Source organism: Crotalus tigris, unplaced genomic scaffold (genome assembly GCF_016545835.1).
Source record: "Crotalus tigris isolate CLP2741 ecotype Arizona unplaced genomic scaffold, ASM1654583v1 scf7180000017987.690289119674:8195010, whole genome shotgun sequence".
Classification (NCBI taxonomy): Eukaryota; Metazoa; Chordata; class Lepidosauria; order Squamata; family Viperidae; genus Crotalus; species Crotalus tigris.
This window is the reverse complement of record NW_024096758.1, coordinates 5,930,205-5,948,435: the sequence shown is the minus strand read 5'-3', so window position 1 is coordinate 5,948,435 and position 18,231 is coordinate 5,930,205. Positions and strand designations below refer to the sequence as shown.

At 40.1% G+C, this 18,231-nt stretch overlaps 1 protein-coding gene across 1 annotated transcript in view; it reads right to left on the bottom strand.

Annotated features, from left to right (window-relative positions):
* Positions 1-17,241, bottom strand: part of SLC13A5 (solute carrier family 13 member 5) — a 33,909-nt gene extending 16,668 nt beyond the window's left edge. Inside the window, exons 1-7 of the mRNA XM_039346183.1 lie at positions 16,875-17,241; positions 11,022-11,150; positions 10,068-10,204; positions 9,161-9,375; positions 2,846-3,008; positions 2,396-2,518; positions 245-457 (exon numbers count right to left, since the gene is read on the bottom strand). Coding sequence (XP_039202117.1) covers positions 245-457; positions 2,396-2,518; positions 2,846-3,008; positions 9,161-9,375; positions 10,068-10,204; positions 11,022-11,150; positions 16,875-16,988 — 1,094 coding nt within the window. The 5' untranslated portion in view covers positions 16,989-17,241. The remainder of the gene's footprint in view (positions 1-244; positions 458-2,395; positions 2,519-2,845; positions 3,009-9,160; positions 9,376-10,067; positions 10,205-11,021; positions 11,151-16,874) is intronic.
* Between the last annotated feature and the right edge of the window lie 990 nt (positions 17,242-18,231).

Genomic DNA, 18,231 nt, shown 5'->3' with positions numbered 1-18,231 from the left:
CAGAATGCTACATGCTAATCATTGTACTATAAATCCTCAGTTTCAGCAAGCCTGTTTACAGTTCTCTGCTTTCCCTCTATCTGGACTGCATGCTGCTAATTTACATTTATGTCTACAACATATGCAAAGCAGCAGTGCTCTGCCGATTCCCTGTCAATCATAAGCTCTGTGCCATCTGGGAAGACACCCAAAGCTCTCTCAGGGTAGACTCTGTCTTTGCAAGGCAGTTGTAATATCCACTCACTCTTTGTCTTTATTGAAGAGAAAAGTTGCCCAGCCTGGGACGAAGCCTGGATCTCGGGTGAACCAGAGGAGAATCAGCAGTGTGAAAACCATGAGGACACTGATTTCAGCAAAGGAGATGGGCCCCAACTTTCGATACTCCTCCTTCAGCACGTTAAGAGCAGCCTTCTCTTTCTCAGTCTTTTGGCTTCCACAACCCCAGGTTTTCCGAAAGCTGAAGGCAGAAGTGAATGGTCAATCTAGCTGGCCAGGCTTTTCTTGCCAAGTGGGATAGAGGAGACATGATCAGTTGTCAGCATTCTCTGGCACTAATCTATGTAATTTACATGGGCTACCTTTGAAGATCACCCAAAACCTTCAGCTGCCCAGGAAGCCATGGCCCAAGAGTTGCCATAAGCATATTATGGTGGTGCTGCAGGCTTTACGCTGATTCCCTATTGATTTCCAGATGCAATTCAGAATGCTGTCTTTGGCCCCAAAGTAACTATATGGCCATCCAAAACTGACCCACTGATGCCTACATCTGAGGAGAAGCTGCTTGTGGTTCTTCATTACAGGTAGTCCTCGACTTACAACAGTTCATCTAGTGACCGTTCAAAGTTACAACGGAACTGAAAAAAGTGACTTAGGACCATTTTTCACACTTATGACTATTGCAGCATCCCCACGATCGTGCAATCACAATTCAAATGCTTAGCAATTGACTCACAGTTATCATGGTTGCAGTGTCCTGGGGTCACCTTTTGCAACCTTCTGACAAGCCAAGCCAATGGGGAAACCAGATTCAGCTGTTCAACAGGGAAACCAACTGTGTTGTTAACTTAACCACTACAATGATTCACTTAGCAACAGTGGCAAGAAAGGTCATAAAATGGGGCAAAATTCACTTAGCAAATGTCTCACTTAGCAACACAAATTTTGGGCTCAGTTATGACCATAAGTTGAGGACTATCTGTATTGCAATATAAAAGGGGCTGAGATGCACACAACTTTTTCTTTTTTCTTTTTAAAGGCTGTTCCTATGTTGTCAGATTGTCTCCCTCTAGACCTCACACTTACCCTCTTATTCCTAGCCTTCCAGAAACTATTAAAAATGAAATTGTTCTGGACACCGAGTGGTGATTAAGAGAACAGCAATGATTGATTAATGGGTTTTTATATTGGTTTATCTTAGTTTATGTATTTAGTATGGCCATTTTTTATTTCCTTGTGGTGCGCCTCTGAGATTTCTACTTGCAGTGGGTAGAAATAGAATAACATAAACAAAGCAAAGGAACTGAGCAGCAGTGATAAGGACAAATGTGGACAAGAAATGACAAGCCAGCAGAGGTAGGTGTGTTAGGTCATGTGATCATACTGGGTAATTTATTCAGAACAGGGAAAGAGGTGAACAAGAGGAAAAGGAGACATAGCCAGAAAAGCCCAGGCCACAAAAAGAAGGGGGCAGTCAGGATACAGAAAGGAAAGAGTGGAGAGGAAAAGTGAATGTATGGAAAAAGAAATAAGATGGTCTCGGAATTATCATTGCAGTTTGGGAGGCCTCAATAGAGGACAAAACCCAGCCTAGAAGCAAAGGAGATGGCTTGGCATAAGCCAACAGGGATTCCATTCAGTTCACGGATCTCGGCTACATTCATATAACCTGCTTAATCTAATTACATAATTAACTGATTTGTAGATTTGCACCACACCCTAAACCACTAATAACTTTTTAAGGTTTTCATTAAAACTAACCGACAATAGTATGTTGTGCAAATGTGATTGCTGGATCTTTAACTCATTTATGTATATTGTGCAAACGTAGCTGAACTCCCCACTCACACACATATTGTCCCTTGTTCAGAGGAAAAGACAAATAGGAAAAATAACCCATGAACAGATCAATCTGGCCCTAAAATTTTCCCCAAAGCTGAATTGCTTAATTTGTCAACACATTATCCCAAAGCTACTTTTTCCAAAAGACAACTGGACTTTCTTCATTTTTTTTCTTTGAAAGGTTTTCATTTTTCACCCAAGCAAAACGTTTCCAAAGAAAAAAACCAAGATAGTCCATTTGCCTTTTAGAAAAAGCATGACATAACCATGAGCTGAACGATTGAGAATCTGCAGACATTTGTCAACACATTACTCTTTTATTCACCCAAACACTTACTTAAATCCCATAAAGGAAAACTGAAGCCAAAACCAGGCCAGTATCAGCATCAACAACATATTGGGAAAAGCAAATCCAAACCAGGAAGCAAAATTAATGACGTCATCATTCCTTGGAAACAATCTGTTTGCAAAAGGAAAAAAAAAAGATGTGATTGTGCCCTGATTTAGTGGCCTATGGCATACTGATTGGGATGGGTGACAGTCAACTCTGGGAAGCCCATATAATTTGGGGTGCTAGCAATGAAAAAGATTGTGTCCTCTTTCACAAAAGGGAAGATTTGGGTGGATGTTTCATATGACCTTGGGAAAATGCATTTCTCAATGACAGTTGACAATTACATGAAACAAAACCTCAATTGGGATCCCAGGAGGAAGGAATGAGTCCTCAAGACAAGGAAAACCATTTTCCACTTAGGTTTTAAAAATCATATGTCATAAGTGCACTTACTGATTCATCTGGCCTTTCAGGACCAAGTTAGGGCCTGTCCCAGTAAGGGTGGCTGTCCCGCCAATGCTTGCTGCATAACACACACACAGGGTCATTCCCTTGTTTGTACGCTTCCTTGCTATTCTGTCTTGCTCTCGAGAATCATCAGGAAGGTATCCATTGCCTACAGATGGAGAAAAATAAGCACTGCTTAGCTTACTACATATCACCCTTGTTTCTTTAGAAGAAACAGCAGGGCAGAAAATTAACAGCAGAAGAACAGTTTTCAATTATGCCCCAATACCTGCTCTCTAAGTTCAAAAGCCAGAGAGATAGTTTCTTCATTATCTATCCTAAACATCTGCTATCTGGAAATGTATTCTCTCTGAACATGGAGCTTTCATTATGCATGACCGATAGCTAATCTAGTCTGTGCAGTTTACAGGTGGGTGGGTATTTAGCTATCTACACTAATAGACATGATTATATCTTCTGCCAGCAAACATTTTGCTTTAATTTCATCAGTGAGAACTGTTCCCAGGCAATTGTTCTTTACAGGTTGGGAACTGGCTGGCTGAATAGAAAGATTTAAAATATAATGTTTCAGATTTTAATTGGATTCATGGGTTTTGTCCCCAAAATTCCAACATACTTGATATATTAATCCATAGGGACTAAATTTACAGTAAGCCATACTGTGGTATAAACCCAGCTGCTGTAGTCTACAGACTTTGGTTTCTTCGTTTATTGCATTTCCGTTCTATATCACCAAATCTTGTGATACAATGTGTGAATTCAATTGGGGCCTATTTAGGCAAGCATGGGTAACAAAACCATGGTTTAACATAGTATATCACTCTAACCAAAGAAGCTTGGAGGGTCTATAATATTTGAGACCAATTTGTTAGAAGCCCAAGAGCTATTCCCTCTTCTGGCTGAAATGGTGGACCACAGCTTGGGACCTTTCCAGTGACTAGTCTCCTTATCTTTGACTGCTTTATTGCTGCATTAGTAAGCAGAAAATACCTTTTGTTTATCTCCATTTATGTGATTGCTCTATAATGATAAATTATGGGTCCAAAGGCAAAAAGATAGAGAAATTGATCCAACCACACATACCCTCAACTTCAGAGTGAAAAGAAAATCTTCACAGAATTGAGCGGTAGAGGAATGCAAAGATGGCAACAGGAAAGTATGAAAAAGAAAGATTGCCTTGTCTTGATTCTTTTTGATCTTAAGAGCAATGTTTCTCAACTTTGGCAACTTTTGGCTATGTGGACTTGGTCCCAGAATACCCCAGCCAGCCATGTATTCAAGGTTGGAAGGAGAAACTCTGTTGGGCTTTCAAAATTCTGTTAACAGAGCCTATATTAATAAAGCAAATTCCAGGATTTCTTCCCCCTCAAAGGGCTGACATGAAGCTGTTAAAAAACGATTCGTTTTACGAAAGAAATTAGCAAGGGATAATGTAACTAACCTGGGATTGCACTTTATGTTTAGAGTTGATGAGTTAAAGTCTTTTAGAATAACTGAATTTATGCAAGTCAGGATTTCAGTGGATGAATTGAAACAGTAACTTGGATATGAGGTAAAGACTCAGATAGGAACATGGCAGAGTTTAAAGCCTTAGTTATTGAATCACATGAACAATGTATTCAAAAATCCTGGGAAACAACAGGTCATAAATGTGGAAACAATGTTGAAATGAAATAAAGATATTCAAGATTAGACTCACAGCATTTGCTATGATTAGATTTTTCAGATCTACAATATGGGTCTATATCCTGCACTTATCTCAGTAAGAAGGATCTTTGACATGAAATGCTAATAAAATCATGCTTTTTCCTATCTGCCTCCAGATAATGCACAAGAACAAGTTGTTTAATTGAGGTTTTTTTTTTTAATAGCAAGACCCAGAGTAATTAAACCATTTTTTTTTCTTTTTCCAGGATAGTCTATTTAACCTTGCATTAATTTTTAAAAAAAATTAAAAGTTTTACAAAGAACATAAGAATGAACACAAACTAATACAGAATAAAGAATCAAAGGAAGGAAGGAAAAAAGAAAAAAGAAAAAAATGCAGAAAGAAGAAATAAAAAGAAGCTTCTGTTCTCTATTGTGACAAATATAAGTACAATTACAAAATTATCTCTTACTTCATGATTATAATTTAAAAGGGCTCACTTTTTTCCTGTTACCCAGGTTTTTTATTCTGATCATCAAAACTACATTTTTTATATTTCATGTAAAAAGTCCTGTTTCATGTAAAAAGTCTTAAAAAATCAGTCTTTTGTCTGATCAAAGAAGTTAATTTAACTCTCTCCACAAGTTCCATTATCTTCAGCATCCATTTCTCTATTGTGGGTATTGTCAAACCTTTCTGGGATGATGCAATTATTTGATCAGCAGACTGCAGTGAATTTATTGGGTTAGGGTGAGCTGAAATGAACTAGCCCCTGTGTGTGTATATGGGTAGGGGATATGGATACATTTCTGAGCTCCCTTTCCTTTCACTTCAGGTGGAATGGGGCCTTCTGCTATCGTTGCTGGGATTATGGTAAAGTACATGTTGATTCTTTGAGAAAGACAATCTTGAAAAAATACAAGGGTGTTGAGCCTTGTAGGGCTTTGTAAATTAAACCCAGCAATTTGAATTTAGCTTGGAAACCAAGCATGCAATATCGGTGCAACACCACTCCTCCCATTAGTCATTAGATGCTGCGTTTTGAATCAGCTGCAGCTTCTGAGTTGTTTTCAAAGTCACCCCTATGTAAACATGTTGCAGTAGTCTAAACAGAGTTATAACACTTCCACTCATTAATGAGATGGCCTAATAATTGTATTGCATTCATTAATGTCTACGGCCCTACTAAACATCATCCAGAGATTTTATATAACTGTTTTAAAAATCTTCTTTATTTAGCTATGAATCTGATGGTTATGGATAGATATTTTCATTAATTTTTCAATCTTTTCTTAGGCTGTAATACTACTACAATTAAATTCCATTATTGTATATTGAAAAGGCTAGTAGCTTTCACAATTTAAGGTTAATTTTTTTAGATATAGATCAGTGGTGGCGAACCTATGGCACGGGTGCCAGAGGCAGCACTCAGAGCCCTCTCTATCGGCACGCGTGCCGTCGCCCCAGTCCTAGGCCTTTAGCTGGGTTTTATAAAACCTTTTTGCTTTAGGCCTCTGCTGCCGTGTGCAAAAAAAAAAGGTTCAATCAGTCAATTTCAACTTCTCGCGGAAAAAAAAAAGATCTTGCAAAGTTGGAATTCATTGATTGAACTTTTTAGTCCCATTCAGTCTGCCGTTACCACTGCAGCCATGCCCCGCCAATGGGCCATGCCCACCCGGCACTCGATAATGCATAAGTGGGTTTTGGGTTGCAGTTTGGGCACTCGGTCTCTAAAAGGTTCGCCATCACTGATATAGATAGTCCTTGACTTAGAGCCATTTATTTAATGGCTGTTCAAAGTTAAAACAGCACTTAAAAAAATTCTGATCAGTCCTCACATTTACAACCATTGCAGCATTCCCACAGTCACGTGATCAGAATTTGGTTGCTTAGCAATGGCATGTATTGATGATGGTTCCAGCATCTTGGAGTCATGTGATGGTATTTGCAACTTTCCCAGCTGACTTCCCACAAACTAAGTCAATGGGGGAAGCTGGGATTTTTACAACTGCATGATTGATTTAATTACCGCAGTGATTTGCCCAATAACCATGGCAAAAAACGATTGTAAAATCAGATGCAACTTGCTTAACAACTACCTTGCTTAGGAACAGAAATTATGGCCCCAATTGTCATAAACTGAGGACTATTTGTATGGGACAATTTTTAAATCCTTCATAACAAGAGTATTCTTTGGCTGGGGGGGACTTTGGATCCACTCTGTACCAATTCCACCGTTTAATCATTACACCATACTCAATATCATATTTATATGTTCTGCTACTATTATTGTATATGACTCCTGGAAAAAAAATTAAAAATGAGCATCTAGGTAATGGTTAAAGAAACTTTGAATATATTACTGCAAGACACCCTACAGCAAAAGTACAAAACGTTTTTACATTAGCCAAATTAAAATTCAATTCTCTTTCTGGAGCCAAAATTGTACTGAATTGCACCGGTGATATTGGGAGTGCCCTGATAAAATTATTGGTTTGTTGATTGAAACAATTTAATTTACACTGCTAAGTATTTGAAAAGCAAATGACATAATGACACTAACAAATCAGCAAGTTTTTTATTATTGTTATTTACATTTGACCTTATTACAGTTAAAGGTTAACCAAGACAGAAATTGCTTCTTGAATAATGTTGTTCTTCCAGAGATCACATATAATCACGCAGTTATTTAGCTACACATTTACTTCTTCAGGAAATAATAGCTACTATTAAATCTATAACAAAAAAAACATGCTTACTTTATTGAATTGTAGTACTGAAATTTGTTCCCACTGTATATTTTTGGTGGTTTATAACAGTCTTTTTTAAGAAACTTTTTTCAATATATTTTAATGAGGATCAATAATTTTTAAAGCTGGTAAAGAATCTACTGATTGTGCACATTATCTAATTCTTAGTTACATGCTGATGCTAGAATTTTGATTCTTACACATAGATTACAAATGAGATTATCTTTGTTTAGCTACCCCTACAATCTGGTTTTATAAAAGGGCAACAAGCCTAATAGTTGAGTATTAACTGATTATTAATTATGCACCTTCACAAAAATTGGAAATGGCAGTAGAATGTCATCAGCAATGGAAAAGGGTCTTGGATATAGTGAGGCTGAAATTTATTGAAACAAGTTTTAGTCAAATTAATTGGATGAAAGTGTAATTGTGCAATTCTTCAGCCAGACTGATATAAATGGAATTATCACCTCAACTATCAACCTGATTTATGAAGCTGATCAAAGTTTTCTTTATTTTCTCTTATATTTAATTTAATATTGGGATTATTATGTCTTATTAAGGGTATAAAACTAAATACATAGTTACTATATGTTGATGTACTGTTTCTACTGATCAATATGAATGTTTTTGCCAAAATGTATTGATATAATAAAGAAGTTTAATTCTCAAACTCCTCAGTTAAATGAACCATTTCATAAACTACTTACTGGTTCTAATATATCCAGAGATATTTCTAAAAAAAATGAGTTTTATTTGCATGAATTATTTTAAAAAGAGATTTAAAATATTTTTATTTGTAAATGTAAATATTTCAAACTGTATATAAGGTAACAAATTAGCATGTCTAGTTCAAATATATTAGTGACATCAAACATTCTTAATTATCAGTAATGAAAAGTGTTTTGGATTATTCCAAACCTATGGGGTTTTCTTTAATGGATAATTAAAGAACATATTTAGGGCACTATTAATTATTTGCAAGAACTCTGAAATAAAAGTTAGAATGTACCATATTGAAAAATCAATGACTAAGAGTCTGAAAGAATATTAAGTAGGTTTCTTAGGATCTTATGAGACTCATTCAATAAAAGATATTTTCATGTTTATTGGAGAATGATTAAAAATTAAAGAATGTTTAAAAAGAGTAGGTTGTTAGTATGTTAAAAATATAACATAATGAAGGGGACTAATATATATGATATCAGCTTGTCCAATAACTACCTTTTATCCATAAGTCTGAATATGGTTGTAGGAACAATAATATGTTTTAAAGACATGGATGTGATTTTCAAGTTTGTGTTGAAGTGTAATCTATCAATATTGAAGAATTATAGTTTTATTAAGAGTAGGACATGGGAAATATATAGAAAAATTGTGCATCATTTGATTTAATTACTTGCATTTCTATTTGTGAATGTTTAAATAAAACTTTGATTAATGTTACTATATGTAATCAAGATTTAATGCTATATTTAAAAATTATTTTCTATAAGATTTCTTTGTTCTTGTTCTTTTCTTCTCTTGTTTCATGTTACTCATTTTTCTTTTCTTATTGTTTTTCTGTATTTTCTACTTATTTTCATATATAATGCACTTATGTAACCAACTCAAGATAACAAGGGGCTCCAAAGAGCAGGAAGTACAAAGAATACACACTACAAAATACTTTTTTGCCTTTAGTAGCTTCTAGGCCCTACTTATGTCATCCAACTGATAAATCTGTTTATTTTTAAGAGAACGTAAGATTCTCAGTTACTCTCATCCATGTCATAGCTGTGTCATTGCACTTTCCCCTATTTAGTTCATGTAGCATTTTGGCAGCTTAAATCAGGATGTAAATCCCAAACGAATTTCAGAAATGTTGTTTTCTTCTATCTGTTGGGGAGGGAATCCACTCACCTTGCACTGAGGAGACTCCCGTGGCCACCTTCCCTTCCAGTTCAACAGCATTGTTGATGTGCCCAGCAGCTGATTCCATGACTGTCAGCTCATGCTCTGAAGTGTTCATTTGGTCTAGAACAGCCTGGATGATGGGGACCATCATGGCAGTGGTTGCTGTGTTGCTGATCCACATGGACAGGAAAGCCGTAACCCCCATAAATCCCAACATCAGGCTGAAAAGATACACAGTAAGGGAGAAAGTATCTCATAAGTTAAAAGCACCACATATAAATTTAGACCTCCATGGTAACAACTGGTGGTGATCTGGGTTTTTGCTGCCAAGAGCTAGAGCCTCTGTTAGCTTATTGATCTGTTGAGTGAGGATTAACTCCTTGGGATCAGACTGAAAACCTACGGATTTCCCCCTTGCACTGATTGAGTTACGTGTTATGTATAAGCTGGGTTGACAAGATCAGAAATGAGGAGGTGATAAGCCACCTGGGAAAGCCAAGGGAAATCATCAAAACAATTAAAAAACGAAAATTAGAATATTTCGGACATGTGATGCGACACCCAGAAAAATACGGCATACTCCGTTTAATCCTCCAGGGAAAGATTGAAGGCAAACGAGGTCCAGGCAGAAGAACATCGTGGCTTCAAAATCTAAGGGACTGGTTTGGACAAAACTCAGCAGCACTTTTTCGTGCGGCTGCTGATAAAAACAAGATCGCCAACATGATCACCAACGTCCGATAATGGATATGGCACAAGAAGGAGAAGACTGATTGAGTACAACCAGCATCTGCATATTCAAGAGGGGAGAAGGGGAGAATCGCCAGACATGAATGTGCCATTTTTGCCTAATAGCCTTCAATCCAGCCTGGCCTAACTTTGGGAGAGAAGGGAGAGAAGAGTTACTACTTACAGTGCAGGTTTCACTCCAACAATTAGCAACACCCTGAGCGCAATCCGCTTGTGCAGGTTCCAATGCTCTACAGCCACAGCCACAATCAGGCCCCCAATAAAGAGCATATTTGTGTCCTTTAAGTACTGCATGCATACCTGGAGAGGGACAGAGGATGGCAAATGTAGCATTCTCACTGGCAATGAGCATATGGACACAAGCAGAATGCACGTCCCTTTAGCAGTAAGGGTACAGCTTGCCTCTAGAGTTAGAAGGAAGAAAGCTTTAATATAGAAGTAGGAACCAAAGCTGCTTTTTCCAAAAGGCAACTGGACTTTTGACCGTTTTGCTTCTCATCCAAGAAACTTTTTTATTCTTCAGAATAGTTCAGAAGTAAAGAAACCACTTGGATGAGAAATGAAACGTTTTCAAAGAAAATACGGAGAAAGTCCAGTTGTCTTTTTTTTAAAAAACATCTCTAGGACACTCATAGACAATTTTGGGATCCAACATTATAGAATCTATGGTACAAAACTAGTCCAGACACCCTTATCACCTCTGCTCTTTTTTTCCTATTCACTTCTAACTGTACATGACAGCTGTATTTGTACAAAGTAGACTGGATTAAAATAAGGCTGAATATTCTTGTTTCAGCATTTTGTTGGCACCCCAGCCCTCATCCTAGCATACTGTGTGAATCAGTCCACTTTTTAAAGTGGTGATGATTTACTGATTTAAGAATAACATATTACTTGAACATAACAAACAACTGAACATAGCAGTTGTGTTCTGTTAATCCACATTTAGGGTTTAGTGTCTTGTGTGAACACAGTCAATATTTCTCAACTTCCTTCAGCCGGATGAAGATTATGGGATTTTGTTTGTCTAAATTCAGTTCTTGATTTCATCAGGAAAGTGCAAACTAAAGCTCTGTGATAAAGGAAAGAGTTTTACCATCACTGCTTTTGCTCCTACCTTTTTTGATTCCAGGATGCCAAACAATGGGAATAAAATGACTGGCAAGAGAGATGTAACAGCCAAAGGAATCACCTCAGTGCACCAGTACACAGCCATGAGAATGATCACATAGCCACATCTGGCCTCCTGTGGGCAAGGAAGCATACATTCAGACACACAAAGGCTGACATAAATATCTATAGCATTTTAAACTCTGGATCACAAGCTATGACATAAGAGCATCTAGGATGTATTCCCAGATGCAAAAAGTGCAGCCTATGGCATAAAACTCACCAGCACAACATTCCTGATCCACAAGTCATTTTTCAGCCTTTGTCTATTTCTGCTCATGACATGATGCACAAATCCTGGTTTGCTTTCAAGCCAAAAGATATTGGACATTCCTGCCCTAAAGAAAGAATTGATGTGTGTGTGTGTGTGTGTGTGTGAGAGAGAGAGAGAGAGAGAGAGAGAGAGAGAGAGAGAGAGAGAGAGCTTTTGGGACACTGTTTTAGTTGCTCTAACTTCTTAGACTAGGACAGTGGTGGCAAACCAATGGCACGGGTGCCAGAGGTGGCACTCAGAGCCCTCTCTGTGGGCAAGCGCGCCATCGCCCCAGTCCTAGGCCTTCAGCTGGGTTTATAAAACCTTTTCGCTTTAGGCCTCTGCCGCCCTGTGCAAAAAAAAAAAAAAGGTTCAATCAATCAGTCAATTTCAACTTCTCACGGAAAAAAAAAAAAGATCTTGCAAAGTTGGAATTGATTGAAATTTTTAGTCCCGCCCAGTCTACCATTACCCACCTGGCACCCGATGATGCATAAATGGGTTTTGGGTTGCAGTTTGGGCACTAGGTCTCTAAAAGGTTCTCCATCACTGGACTAGGATAAATAAGTTAGTTCCCTTAAGAGCTACTTGAAGTGTTTCTCAATCTTGGCAACTTAAAGATGTATGGACTTCCTTCTGAGTATGGAATTCTGGGAGTTGAAATCCATATATCTTTAAGTTGCCATGGTTGTGATGTTGTACTAGAAGCAAATAAAGCAATCTGTCACTTTTCAGGAGCCATTAGCGGTCCTGATATCCTCATCTATCAGGAACAGAACTGATTATTCCTCTAGAAATTTCATCAGCCATTTCTGGTGCATGGAGAGAAGGGATTCCCCCACCTCTACAAGTTCCTGCCTGTAATCAGAATGAAGATGCTAAATCACAATTTAAGTGCTCAGCAACTAAAGTAATGTTGCATACACATGCCAAATTAAACTGCCGATGAGAGAGTAAACTAGTCTGGAATTTGTGAAGTCAATTTTCTTGTGGGAAGACTAATTGAGTGGGTATAAGTGGTGCTTAAAAGCTCTTGGGTGCCAATGGCTCATACTTGTTAATTTGCCTGTGTCCAAAATGACCAGGTATAAAGCCTTACTTGTGGGCAACAAGTGGATTCATGCCCTACCAGACTTGCAAATTTCTCTCTGGACTAAACAAGTGATTTTCACCAATGCACTAGAATTTTATATTAACCCTATCATGCCTAATGGGAGGAAAGATTTATTGTGTAATAGCCACACAGCCTTTAAAGTAACTTAAAGATAAAGAATGTAATTTGCCTTTAAGGTAACATAAGACATTTGTTACAAACCAACAGCCCTAATGTTTGTCTAGAAATTACTATGTAATGTTTGTCTTGGAGGGGAAGGTTGGGTGTTTCTGCATGTGCAAAATAGACTTCCATAATTTTGCCACTAAAGCAAAAAATAGATATTATGACACTTCTATTCAATTCTGTTTTGCTTGCACTGTAGACAAGCAACCATATGCCCTTCAGGTATCTTGACACTAAAATTCCCCAGTCAATGGCAAAGGGATGTGGACTTCCACAAATATTTGGAAGATACCAAACTGATTACCTATATTTCCAGATTCTCTTGGACAGACATAGGTCCAACAATCCAATTGTTAATCAGATTTAAGGTCTATATGTTCTGCAAATTTCAATCATTGTACAGTGTCAACTGAAAATGTCAAATGATTCTCAAGATTTCTTTGTAAAATGTTTGCAGATCTTATCTATACTTCACTACCTAGAACAGTGCTTCTCAAACCTAAGTAAATTACCCAAAGTTGGGTAAAAGTGTATTTTCTTTGAATAATGACACATGGACCCATTACCCAATCACAACAGGGACATTTAAATAAGACTTTCTGATAAGCGGTAAAAAGGACTTTCTGATAAGTGGTTTTGGGTAATGAAGGAAAAAGTTTGGGAAGTGCTGATTTAGAAGATTATTCAGTTAACAGCTTCCTCTGCATGTACCGGAGAAGAGTACACTAAGATCTACGTGCACATGCAGAAGAAGATCTCTGTGCATCTCAATCCCTTGCACCTACTCACCCTTAGAAGAAACAGACTCCTTACTTATTTAGAGCAAATAATTAATTTAGAGGTCAAAGAGACAAGTGAGGCTTAGAAATAAACAAGCCAATGTTGAGAAAAATTAAGGAAGAAACACATATTTGTCTTGTAAAAAAATGTATGGTTGTAACTTGAATGAGAAAAACCAGCTTTCTGCAGCAACACAAAGTAGTAGAGTAGAGTAGAGTAGAGTAGAGTAGAGTAGAGTAGAGTAGAGTAGAGTAGAGTAGAGTAGAGTAGCAGAGTTGGAAGTACCGTAATTTCCGGTGTATAAGACGACTCGGTATATAAGACGACCCCCGACTTCGGTGCCAATTTCCATGCCTAGAAAGTTGTCTTATCCACCGGAAACTACCATAATTTCTGGCGTATAAGACAACTTGGCATATAAGACGACCCCCGACTTCGGCGCCGATTTCTGCGCTTTAGAAAATAGTCTTATACAGCGGAAAATACGGTAGTTATTAAGGAAACAAACACAACCCAATACCGAATACAGGTAATCCTCAACTTACAACATTTTGTTTAGTGATCGTTCAAAGTGAAAAAAGTGATATATGACCATTTTTCATAGTTAAGACCTTTGAAGCATCCCCATGATCATGTAATCAAAATTCAGATGCTTGGCACCTGGTTCATACTTATGACCGTTGCTGTGTCCCAAGGTCCTGTGATCAACTTTTGCGACCTTCTGACAAGCAAAGTCAATAGGGGAAGCCAGGTTCACTTAACAACAAGGTTACTAACTTATCAACTGCAGTGATTCCCTTAACAACTGTGGCAAGAAAGGTTGTAAAATGGGGAAAAATGTCTCACTTAGTAACAGAAATTTTGGGGTCAGTTGTGGTCCTAAGTTGAAGACTACCTGTATTGCACAGTGGAGTGAGAGGCAAAATATCACCAGAAGATTCAGACGCTCAAAGGACTCATGGGCGGGATATTTTGTATTAGCCTTCCCCATGTGCCAAAGCAGCCAAGCTGCAGTCTGGAGGGATTGGTAAAGTTGTGGCCCACCTGTCTTTCTCTCCTCTGGTGGCCAGTATAACAGTCCCACCGAGTTCCCAAATGGGCCAGTGTGAATTTGGAAGTCTGCTCTTTGCTTAAGCCAGGGGTCTTCAAACTTGGTCCTTTTATGGCTTGTGGACTTCAGCTCCCAGAATTCCTCAGCCAGCATGGAGGACTTCTGGGAGTTGAAGTTCACAAGTCATAAAAGGGCCAAGTTTAAAGACTCCTGGCTTAAGCAATCCTAATAAGACCGACACTTCATTTCAATGGTGCAAAGAGCTTGGCCAAAATTTTCACTTTGGTAAATATTTCAGTATTTGGCCGATCACCTCCACCTACCTTTTCCCACTTCTCAGAATTACTTAAAAAAACAAACATGCCTTCCTGATTCTCAGCATCACAATCTTTTTTTGAAATATGTCAACATCCAGACATTAAAGTGTGCCTTAGGGGAGAGGGTACCACGGTGTTTATGTAGAGGGCTTGTCCTGGGATTGCTGTAGATAGACAAACTCTCCTGTTGCTTGTTTGTCTATTTCCCTGCCCCCCAACCCCCTGTCCGCCCCCACCCCCAGCCACACAGCATGCATTTAGATGTAGACTGCCTCTGAGCACAAGATTTAATTTGGCAAATATTTATGAATTTAGTGTTTCAATCTTTTCCTTACGTCAGTTCTAATACTGTAAGAAAAGAGAAAAAGGCTTCTATCCAATTGCTCCAAACTGGTCATCCTTGACATATCTCTCTTTCCCTGTCCCAGTGTTTCTCCATCTTGTATGTCCCAGAATTCCCCAGCCAGCCAGTTGAAGTCCACACACATTTGGAGCTGCTAAAAGTTGAGAAGCCTTATTATCCCATTAAATGAGGTAACCATCCCTTGGGGAGGACATTTTCAATCCCCTTGAACCCTTTGCTGAGCTGAAACAGGATGCAACTTTGCCCGGCCAAAGCTAAACTTCCTCCAGATGCCCAGAAATAAAAACACCTGACAATGGTTGTCAACCTGATACAGATAGTCCTCAGCTTGCAACTACAAGTGAGCTCAAAATTTCTGTCGCTAAGTGAGATGGTTAAGTACGTTCTGCCCCATTTTACGACCTTTCTTGCCACAGTTGTTAAGTGAATCGCTGCAGGTGATAGGCTAGTAACCTCGTTAAGTGAATGGTTTCCCCACTGACTTTGCTTGTCAGAAGTTGCAAAAGGGGACACGCCAATGCAAGATACTGCAACCATCATAAATATGAGTCAGTTGCCAAGCAGCTGAATTTTGACCACATGACCCTGGTGATGCTGCAAACGGTCGTAAGCATGAAAAAGAGTCATATGTAATTTTTTCCAGTGCCACTGTAACTTCAAATGGTCACTAAATGAACTGTTGTAAGTGGAGGACTAGGGCATAAGGAAGAGCCAAAATGGATCTCTGAATGAAGTTCTGCTCTTTTTCTGACGTTTTAAATATTCCAAACCAGGACAAGAATGACAGAAGGCTGAGGTATACTCTGAAAAGCTTTATGTTATTACTGTCATTAGATATGAGCCTACAGAGACCCAAATCCACTGACTTCCTGCTGGATCACTCAGACTTAAAAGATTTGTTATCAAACCTGTTCAGTGATCCAAGCATTTCACACTCAGGGTAGGAAGAAGATACATTCCCCAGTGATTTAGTGCCCAGCTTCAGGTACTCAGAAGCTGACTGCTCTTGTATAGAGAGGTTCCGTGCTTAGCTCCTTTGACTGCTGTCTGAACAGACCTAATGTATTCTGCAATGCTTACTTTAACTCCAGCTTTTTTTATTATGCCTCTTTGCCTCTTAACAATTGCTACTGGTAACAAAAATGTGTCTTCCCTATGTGTTAACACTAGGTCTACACAAGGTGGAAAAATATCTCTCTCCCTTTTCACCACATAACTAGGTATTTTTAAATAGACTGTAGCTGTCATTGGAAGCTCTGTGTATCTATCACAACTTTTAAGAGGCCACTCGCGGAATAAGGAGGTTCATCAGTCCCGGTTGCCTTAACAACTTTACACGAGCTTTCGTTTTTCTCCAGGAGGGGAGAAGGTGTCTGCGCTGTTTCTCCAGCAAACCGTCGGCAAAAGAGTTAAGAAGAGGTTCACTCGCTTCTTCTTTGTTTCTTCCGAGAGATGGTGGCGCTCCCTCCTCTCTCGTCCACTTCAGAACTGTCATCCCCGTCCGCCAAGAAGCCAACGGCCATTTGGTTTAAGGAAAGAGCCCCTTTCTCGCGGGCGGGCGGTATCCGGTCCCGCTATTAACCCTGGATCGTCGGAAGGGTCGAAGAACCGTCCCGAGAGAGTCCCAACAGCCTGGGCGTTTCGGAGGGGAGCAGAGGGCGCTGAGCTCTCGGGTCTCCGGCACGGGACCCCGGCACCGGCGAACGCCGATCCTCCTTCCCTCCCTCCCTCCCTCCGGCAACGACCGCGGACCTACCGGGGTGGCGATCAGAAGCGGCAGCGGCAGCAGGACGAGCGGCGTGCCGAAGAGCGTGACGAAGTCCTTGTAGCGTAGCAGGGAGCGCAGGAACGGCGGCAGCGCAGGAGCCATAGCCGGGAGAAGCGGGGAGCAGCTTAGACGGGGCGGGCGAGAGAGCCTCCCGGTTGCGGACCGGGCCTTTTAAACGGCGCTCCTCCTGGGCGCCGGCCCCGGTCCCTCCCTCTGCCCGGCCCCCGCTGGCTCGCTCTCGGGAGGCTGCGCTTCCCACCTCCGCCAGGACCCTTCTCTTCTCCTATGGGCAGCGGGCCCCGCTCGTAATGTCTGAACGGCTCCCCTTCGAAGCAGACGCCCGCGGCTGTATATCCTGCCGCCTTGCCGCTTTTCCCGAATCTTTCCAGGGCGACGGCTGGAAAGTTCCATACGTTCCTCGCCGGTCCTGGAGACATGGAATTTCCCCAGCCGGGCCGCCTGTCGCCGCTACAAACGGCCGAACAGCTGAAGAACGTCGAGCGGGGGGGGGGGGCGCCGCACGTGGTGGCAGCACCAGCCGCAACTGCAGGCTGGATGCGTTCGGAGGAGGCCTTCTCTCCAGCCGGCCAATGAATGTTCCCAAAGGGGCCCACGGTCGCTCGTGCTTCTCAGTCTTGAACAGGTAGTCCTCGAGTTACAACAGTTCATTTAGTGACTGTTCAAAGTTACAAGGACACCGAACAAAGTTACTGGTGACCATTTTTCACACTTATGACTGTCGCAGCCTCCCCATGGTCATGTGATTTACGTTCAGATGCTTGACAACTGACTCACATTTATGACAGTTTCAGTGTCCCGGAGTCATGTGATCTCCTTTTGCAACCTTCTGACAAGCAAAGTCAGCAGGGAAACCGGATTCGTTTAACAACCATGTCACTAATTTGAGAACTGCAGTGATTCCCTTAACAATTGTGGCAAGAAAGGTCGTAAACTGGGCAAAACTCACTTAACAAATGTCTCACTTAACAACATAAATTTTGGGCCCAATTGTCGGTTGAGGACTACCTGTATTAATTCCTCCTGCTCAGAAGTCTTCAGCTCAGCAGGTGCATCTGCCACCTCGCCCTACATTTTGAACTGGTCCTAGTGGGGTACAGCTTTTCTCTGGGAAGGATATTCCTTCCTGCTCTCTTGGTTTTCTCTCTGTCCTCTTAAGTTTCTCTCCTCTGTTCCCTCTACCACCACATTGCCCTTTCTCTTCCTCTTCGGTAGAACTAGAATAAGACCACACTAATTTTTTCCCAAAAAGTTTTTATTTGTACGTGACTCAGAATCCCTCTATGACAGGCATGTCAAACTCATGATGTTACGTGATGTTGCACAA